Source organism: Mercurialis annua, linkage group LG6, assembly GCF_937616625.2.
Source record: "Mercurialis annua linkage group LG6, ddMerAnnu1.2, whole genome shotgun sequence".
In the NCBI taxonomy this organism is placed as follows: Eukaryota; Viridiplantae; Streptophyta; class Magnoliopsida; order Malpighiales; family Euphorbiaceae; genus Mercurialis; species Mercurialis annua.
The window spans coordinates 12,225,970-12,234,505 of NC_065575.1; the positions used below are offsets into that span (position 1 = coordinate 12,225,970).

The 8,536-nt window shown below is 33.7% G+C and overlaps 2 protein-coding genes across 3 annotated transcripts; both read right to left on the bottom strand.

Moving 5' to 3' along the window:
• Positions 1-1,144: 1,144 nt before the first annotated feature.
• LOC126653642 (protein KTI12 homolog) lies at positions 1,145-2,525 on the bottom strand. Its single transcript, XM_050347578.2, has one exon. The coding sequence runs from the start codon at positions 2,357-2,359 to the stop codon at positions 1,451-1,453; it is 909 nt and encodes a 302-aa protein (XP_050203535.1). The 5' UTR covers positions 2,360-2,525; the 3' UTR covers positions 1,145-1,450.
• A 766-nt stretch (positions 2,526-3,291) lies between these two features.
• LOC126685670 (uncharacterized) lies at positions 3,292-8,131 on the bottom strand. 2 transcript variants are annotated; one of them, XM_050379585.2, is made up of 10 exons: positions 8,007-8,131; positions 7,041-7,185; positions 6,729-6,946; positions 6,525-6,639; positions 5,944-6,033; positions 5,447-5,617; positions 5,211-5,330; positions 4,489-4,599; positions 3,622-3,703; positions 3,292-3,493 (listed from the first exon to the last, which is right to left on the bottom strand). In XM_050379585.2, the coding sequence occupies exons 2-10, from the start codon at positions 7,158-7,160 to the stop codon at positions 3,432-3,434; spliced, it is 1,089 nt and encodes a 362-aa protein (XP_050235542.1). In that variant the 5' UTR covers positions 7,161-7,185; positions 8,007-8,131; the 3' UTR covers positions 3,292-3,431. The 2 variants fall into 2 exon arrangements, with proteins under 2 accessions (XP_050235542.1, XP_050235541.1); XM_050379584.2 differs by having other exon boundaries at positions 7,041-7,188.
• Between the last annotated feature and the right edge of the window lie 405 nt (positions 8,132-8,536).

An 8,536-nucleotide genomic window follows, 5' to 3' on the forward strand; every position in this document is an offset into this window, starting at 1 on the left:
ATATTAGATTCTTTAAAGATACTTTTTATACATGTTTAATGGTGAATAAACAGTAAAAGATAAACAAATTACAAATCTGAAAATGAAAAAAAAAAGAAAAAAAATTCAAATCTAAAATAAAAAAGATAAAAGAAAGATGGCGCGGCGAGACAAAGGTGGAACGACGGAGGCGAAACGACGGAGATGGAACAGTGGAGACGGAACGGCGGAAGCAAAGGAATAAGAATGTGGAGAAACTGGAAAAGAAAACTTGTTATAAGTGAAAAAATAAAATAATGGAGATAATGGAGAAGGAACCTTACACAGATGAGATAATGGAAGCAAATGAGTAAGAACGTGGAGCAGAGTGCTTTGAATCGCGAAGATCGTGGAGAAACAGAGCTCGATTCGCGGAGAAAAAGAAGAAACCGCCATAATCAAAGAAGAAAAGCAAAAAACAGTAACAAAGTAATAATTCAAAGCAATTAGGTTAGAATTCTGATTTTGGGCGGTATGAAAAGTAAATTTTAGATTGGACCGGTATAAAAGTAAACCTGGGCCAAATTTAGATATATTGGATAATAAAACCTATTTTATTTTATTTGTCTTGAAAATTATATGCATAACTTGATTTAAAAACTCTCTTCCAAAGAATAATTATATATACGTGATAAATTTTTAAAATTGAAGTAGCAAAATTCAATTGTCACATATCAAACTCCTGCGGCCATGTATGCATTTTGGCCAAAAAAAAATCTAATGTGAAATAAAATTAAAATTTAGAAACCAAAATGAAATGAATTAAAAATTACTTACCAGAATGAAAAAAAAAATCAGGATCAAGTACCCTATTCATTAAGGGATGTTCATACGAAGAAGGGACAATCCATCACAAATTCATGAATGTAAATCTCAAAATTTATTGCAATCAACAACTTGAATATGACTTTGCAACTGAAATATATTAAAAAATATATTAAGACCACCGAAATATTAACAAGTCAAAAACAAATTTCACATTTACCTACATGGTTTGGTATTTTCAATTATAAACATGCAAGTATACAATTTTCACCCAGCTATTTTTTATTAATATGACAATAAAATTCAGAAAACATAAAAATTACTTTTGCCTTCGTAATATATGAAGGCAATTCAGAACAAATAAAAATATAAACACTCCAATAATGGATTCATAAGAATTTGGACACCAAAATATTAATATAAGTACCATAATAGTGAAATTTTCAGAATCTCTCAGCCAATTTTTTCAAGTGAATCAGGGAAACAAAATGGTAAAGCCAAACCTGCAAAGGTGCTCCCATTAACAAGAACTCAGCTTTGATGAAGACCGTGTATAAGATCGAGCCAATGCACAGCGAGAAATGCACAAATTACGAGTGTTATACATATAATCCTCGACGGCGGTAGCATACAGATGGTAGTACACCATCCCACCTATGATCTTCCTTCAGGCAGTTCCAAGTTCCCTGTTCAAGTAGTCCACAAACATTCTTTTCGCACTCTCTGAATCTGAAGGCGGGGGTCGCCCACTTAGGCTAGTTTGGCTTGTCAACTTAATGAAAGTTCGCCTCAGTCTTCGTAACTCCGGCAACCCAACCGGTCTTGAAGAGTTGAGAGTTGGTAAATCTTGACCCAGAGTAATACCATTTAACGGACCTCCCAGTGCCTGAGATTGTGCTTCCACAATACTACTCATCACCTCCTGTGTTGCCTTGTCCAACTCGTACAGAGAATTCGCTTCCGAAAATCGCGCTGTTTGCGTAGCAATGGTTGGCTGTAAAATTTTAACATCTCGAGTTTTAGAATTCAGAGTTTTTGTCAAGTGAGAAACAGCATCTACAATAACAGAAGAACACTTCTGAATTCCATCTCGATACGGATATAACTCGAACAACGGGGAATCCCAACGGTTTCTTCTGTCAGGTCTCTCAAACCGTCTTACCAAGTCTTCAAAAATAGCATCCTCATACGACGCTTCTTCCTTGTCCCTCCGCTGTTGATTCCAATTCCGACACGGACTTTCTTCCACATCACAGAATAGCACACAGTATCTGATTCCGGCAGCACGAGCCAAACACCAAAGCTCGTACCGATAGCCCTTGATGCTATTCAAGGAATCAACTATGACTATGCTGTCTCTCGACACGGATCTATCAACTTCAGACCTCAGTACTCCTCTTAAATTTTTCTCGGCAGGCATATTAGCGTAGCTCTGGTTACGATTAAGATGAAACGAAGTTTCGTCGATGATTCGAGTGGTTAATTTTGAATCTGATTCTTTGAGTGCTTCAGCTAAGCAAAGTGCAGCCGTCGACTTCCCACTGCAGGGTTGGCCACAGATAACAACCAACGCCATCGAATAAGCACGTATTAACTCGCTTACAGTGTAGTCAAAGGCGATCGCCTGGTGCGCCTTGGCTCGCCTGAAAATTTGGAAAAGACGTGTTTTTTTTTTTACCTTTTTTTGCAATCGGAGACCAAAAATCAGATGAAGAGGAAGAAGAAGAAGAAGAAGTTTAGGGTTAGGAAAACTGGAATAGGTTAGGGAAAGAGCATAGAGGTTCCCTTAATGGGCCTCCTTTAGCCAGCCCAAGATCAATTTTATACATTTATAATGGTTTAATCTATTAATAAATAGATTTTTTTTACTTAAAAGTATTTTTTAATACCACTATGAAAAAGTTTAATTATATTATATTTTGCGCTTTTATATTTCATCTCTACTCTAAAGAGTTAATTTGTCATCTATTTATTTGAAAATTAAAATAAAATAACTCGTCATTTTTAATTTATATTCTAATTAAATATTAATATTATTTGTATTATAAAACACCTTTTTAAACCGAAGGATGCCTCTGTGAATTGTGATAATGACAACAACGATACATCTATTCCAGTCTTTTTTTTTAGAAATTTACTATTTTTTTAACTAAAACTTAATTATCATCACTTTTGCATATTTGTGTAATTGTTAATATATAACTCAAAGAGAAATATACAAAATAGCACAAGTTGAAGTTTTTCAAACCGATTTTCATAAAATTGACCTTTTTAATACTTTGTACCAATTTAAAAGGTGAATTGATCTATTTCTTTTTAAATAGGAAGAGTTGACCAATACCGAAGTGTTCATTTAAATTTATATTACATTTTAAAAGGTGAATTGATCTATTTGTTTAAATTTTACATATAATTTTCAAGTGTTTTTTCTTTTAATTCATTACATATAATTCTGAAAAGGAAGATTTCTATAACTCAAATGGAAACTTTGAAATACAAAGCAAGCAGTGTGAAAATATCAAAACTTTGATAAGAAACATAATAGAAGTACAAAATTTCTAAAATGAATGCTGCTCTAAAATTTAAACTCCAAAAACTTGTAATCAACTTCTACAACAGTCTGACAAATTCTATGAAAACATCAAAACTTAAGGTGTTACCACACAGCCTCTAAAGGAATCAATAAGAACATCCTCATTTAGATTATGTCCTGCAAAACATACACCGAAGCCGAAGGTAAGCAAATGGATGACTAAAAACGAATACAATCGCTTCTACATTCTAACTAGATCATCTAACCATTTCATCAAGATTAAAGTTGTGCAACAAGAAGAATACCAATAAAAACTATTTTGTTCATCAGATTTTCTGATTCTTTCCACTTTCGAGCTGGAACAATATCATATATCTCCCTTACAGCCTGTAAAAAATTCAACAGCAAGTTATTCGCAAATGTCGTTACATCACATTTTAACTTGAAATGAAGAAATTAGCTAAATCAATCTAAAAAAACACCTAAAACTAAGAGTCTAGGACATACAAATAAGCATGGCAACATGTTCACATGAAATATTGCTTAACCAGACTAAATTCTCAAATTGCAGCCCACACATCTAATCTATACCTGTTCAATGGGCTGAGTATCGTCCTGACCTGCCCACTTTAGTTTAGACCGCCTGAACTCTTAATTTTACTACCAAATTTGGCCCGAGATTGAACCTACGTTAGACCTATTTTTTATGCGCGGGTTTGGACTTCTATTCTTAATTAAAATTCCAATGTAGTTCTGCAAAAGCTTGGCTCTAATCCGCCTATATCTACATGGGACAGTTCTGGTTAAAATTGAGTTCATGCCAGACTTGCATCTAAGGATCGTGCCCAGTTGAATCCTATCCGAATCCGCCCATACCCGGACCATGATCGGTTCCTTTGATATTTTAAAACTTTCGAATACAAACCTTATGCACATGTCTATTAGGAAATACATTTAGTTTCCTACTAGTTAACTACGAAATTCCTTTTATGGTTACTGGTACTAAAATACTAGTAAACATAAGCTTCTAATAAACATGAAAATCAAACAAAAGGAAAACGCAAAGGATTAAAACTTTGGGAACAGTGACATGAAAATGTCAAATCAAGTGCCCTAACATTAGGAATAAACTTCTCCTGAGACAAACTGATAAAATTCAGCTACAAAATTACCTGCAAAGTATGCAGTTCATCAGAGTTCTGAACCCTTAAAACCCCTTTGCAGCGGTAAACATCCATGCCATCTTTCTTATCCCATAGAATCTCCTCAAGCCATAAACGAACCTGTGATAATTGAAATTTAATGAGTTACTAAAAGCATAAATCAGTATACAACATAAGAATGAAAACAAAATGAACAAATATACATGACACAGAACTACAAAGCTATAAGAGAAATTATCACAACATTATCAGGGTTATGGACAAAGTAGCACAAAAAATGAGGACACAAACTTGATAAGCCACAACCAATCGTCCACCATCATTTTCCACTTTTTCTTTTTAAAAAAAAACGACAAATAGCAGGAAAGGAACCAAAAGATATTTCATTTTTAAATCAAGCAAACAATGCAAAACTACAAAAGCATAAGTATCGTGATGCAAATCTAGTTTCAAGATTTACTATATTGCAGTACTTTGGCCAAGAAAGAATCAAAAAAAAAAAATCAAAAACTACGACTTATGGATTCATAAACATAAATCTGAAAATATAGGCCCAGAGGAGAATACAAAGAGAGAGAAAGCACAAGCCAAAAATCAGATGCAAGGCGTTCAAAAGTTTGAATCGTACAGTGTGACAATGCAAGCACAGGATTTGCAGTGCAAAGACCCAGTAGTAGAAAAAATAGCAACAAAATTGAGTATAATGACAACAATTCATTTCAAGTGACTACCTTATGAAGATCAACCAGCTGTGACTCACAAATGCAAACAGTCCGCACACCAGCATCATGGAGATCCCTTGTGGACAGTGACTTGCTTTCTTCCAACAATGCTTCCAAATGAGTGTGATGCTAAACGCCAAGGAGAAAAAATCACGTTCAAATAGAGGTTACTAGATCCATACAGATAAAGCTATTTGTCTATAAAACATACCGCTGCTAGATTTGTGATGAATTTTATAACTTACAGTAGCATCATATGCTTGGCAATTTAATATTTTACTCAAATCAACTTCACAACGGACAGAATGAATGATATTTGCAAGGGAATTGATGTTGTGTATTTCCTTCTCCAGCTCTTCCAATGACCCAGAACCGTCTGAAGAAACCAAATCAACCTTGTTAAGAATGACAACATCCTACACGAGATAGAACAGCTAATAAGGCCACAGAAATTCTACAGCTCAAACTATACCCTATTGAGAACTCTAAACGGGAAAGAAACAAACAAAATATTTTGGTATGAAGCAGAATTTTGGATTAGATTATTTAATACCTATACACATATTTACATACATGTTAATGTTACACTCCTCTCAAATCAAATAAGACTAGGTCAAAGTATTACTTAAATAAATCATTTTTAAATGTTTCCGTAAAGGAGGAAACTTCAAAAAAGAGAGGACAACTCATGCCCATATAAGTCATTCCACCACCCATATTACTTAGTCAAAGAAGAAATTACCGCAAATGCTATCTGAAGAAATGCTTCAGGAAATGAAGATGAGTCCCTGTGATTGTTGAGCTGGAAGGGAAGATTTTTGGCATCCACAACCTGTGTAAGTAGAAAAATGTTGAAATGATGTGGAAAAATAATAGTAACTTGCTATAGTCCACAATATCTCCATGTTCCACAGTTCACATGAAGTATAAAATATTAAAATGGACGCAAATCCCCATCTTGATACAAGGTATCCTCCACGACCCAACACATCCATAATGCTGCAATTCGTTTTTAACAGTGAGGGGAAGGGTTGGTGTAAAAAAATACAAAGAAATAGAATTTAAAACGAAAAAAGGAACAGAGATATTCAGTTGGATCATTTCCCCTTGAGATTAGGATGGGGTAATTTCTAGGCATGTAGGCTGTAGGAGCAACAAGTTAACTTTATAAGCTTTTATTCTAAATTTAACTCCTCATAAGCGGGGGGTCAAGTAAAAATTGCTCAAAAGGATAAAATAAACAACTTGCATAATTCAAACCAGGACAACAAAAATGTATACCAAGTTATTAAATTTAAGAAATTATCAACAAGCAAAACTTACAGTGATAATTGAATCAAGCTTGACAGATGATTCCAACTGATCATCCAACCAAAGAACAGAAGCAAGGGGAGCCGGATTCGCTAATCCAGTAGTCTCAATTATAATATGATCAAGTCTATTGAAAAAATAAATAAGAATACTCTCATTCATCAATTCAAGAGACTATCACTAAAATTGACATAGAAAAAAGAAATGCGCACGCACCTTTGCTTCATTTGAACAAGTTGTTCTAGTGCTTGAACTAAACTATGTTTAACAGTACAACAAATACACCCATTTGCTAATTCAACCCATTCTTCGACAAGAGCACCACTTTCTCCTTCATTGATCATTGCTCTCTCCACTCCTATTTCTTCCCCAAATTCATTTAATATCACTGCAATTCTCTTCCCGTGTTGTGAATTCAGAATATGACTCACAAGCTATACATAATATGAACAAAAATCAAAGAATCAAAAAATACTAACGATTTGTATAAATCAAATAAAAGAATGCATAAACCATAAAAGCTATTACAGTGGATTTGCCAGCACCCAAATATCCCGTGATAACTGTGACACCAACTGAAATGTCATCGGTTTGAGGTGCGGAGATGATTTCAACTGCAACGGGTGGGTCCTCTTCTTCTTGATCCATTTTTATGTCTTTGTTTGAGCAGCAGCTACTATCAGTAGTATATGATTACAAAACAAAATTTACAAAAAAACTGGAAGAAATTAACTTATGAATCGGCCTAGTATCAAGACTCTAAAATCATAAAATAATTTCTGTTAATTCATCTACATACTAAATTCTAAAGTTATAGTAAAAATAAAGGTAATTAAAAAGAATATTTTATAAATAGATAAATAATTTTAATTTAAAACTCTGCAGTATTACATTTACTACTAGTACGAAACCCTTGCTTCGCTTCAGGGCTAACAATTTGAATAAATAAACTATTTTAACAATAAATTAAGGCATTACTAGAAATTTATATATAATATAATATTTAATAGCAATGGCAATGTTATGATTAGCAATTTTTAATCCAATTACATAATGATAAAAGTTATTACTTAGTTTTCATAATTAATAATTGCTATTTCACGATCCTTCTTCGACAATGTTAAACATAAATGTGTACTAGTACAAATGGTTGATGCTATTCAAATAATCAACTATGACTGTTAAGTCGTTTTTTGGCACAAAATTGTTTACTGTTTGAGGCATGAGAGTACTGATTCTGAATCAACAAATATTGCCATACAATAGTAAAATCATACACCTTCATCATTATTAAGTAATCTGTGTCATTATTTCAGGTTAATAAGAGTTAATTAACAGTAATATTATCAAATTAGATTGTAAATGTTGCTATACCATGGAAGAAGAAGAATCAAGTGGAGCAAAACAAAAACAAGCGATGAAATAATAAAAAGTAAAAGATTTCGAAAAGCATAATTACTAATAAAAAAAACTGAAAGATAATAGTTTACTTACTTGATGAAGCAGTCTCGGTGTGAGAAAGCAGGAACAAAGCCGGAGGTGCGTTAGTGAGGCTGAGAAAAGAATAACGAATGCTAGTGTAAAAAAACTCAGAAAAACACCAGACGACCAGGACATCACCAGTTGAGATGGGCCGGGTATTCATGAATTATACCAAAAAAATGAGGAAAAATACTTTTTTTTTTTTTTGGTACAGGGTCCATGAGGTTTCCTGAACGGGTCTCAACTATGAGACGACACCTTTAAGCCTTTCACATTCAGACTAATCCCCACTCGAGCCGTGTAGGTCCCTTGCGGGAGGCAAACTCTGGCCCCAAATTTTAAACAGCTGCATACATGAGTACGGTTCGAACCCGCGACCTCACTTAAGCTAGAAGAGTGCCTTACCAACTCATCTACGCCTTGGGGTTAAAATACTTTTTTTTAAAATACTAATATAATTTCCTACCTCAATAAAAAAAAGATAGACAAAATACATCACCCTTTTAATATATTTATTTTTACTCTAGTCATACTTATTCTAT

Coding starts and splice junctions, on each gene's coding strand:
- LOC126653642 (XM_050347578.2), bottom strand. CDS start 2,359: ATGGCGTTGGTTGTTATCTGTGGCCAACCCTGCAGTGGGAAGTCGACG.
- LOC126685670 (XM_050379585.2), bottom strand. CDS start 7,160: ATGGATCAAGAAGAAGAGGACCCACCCGTTGCAGTTGAAATCATCTCC. Junction 6,947..7,040: donor TGGGTGCTGGCAAATCCACT/GTAATAGCTTTT, acceptor TATTATGTATAG/CTTGTGAGTCATATTCTGAA. Junction 4,600..5,210: donor AGCTGGTTGATCTTCATAAG/GTAGTCACTTGA, acceptor CAATTATCACAG/GTTCGTTTATGGCTTGAGGA.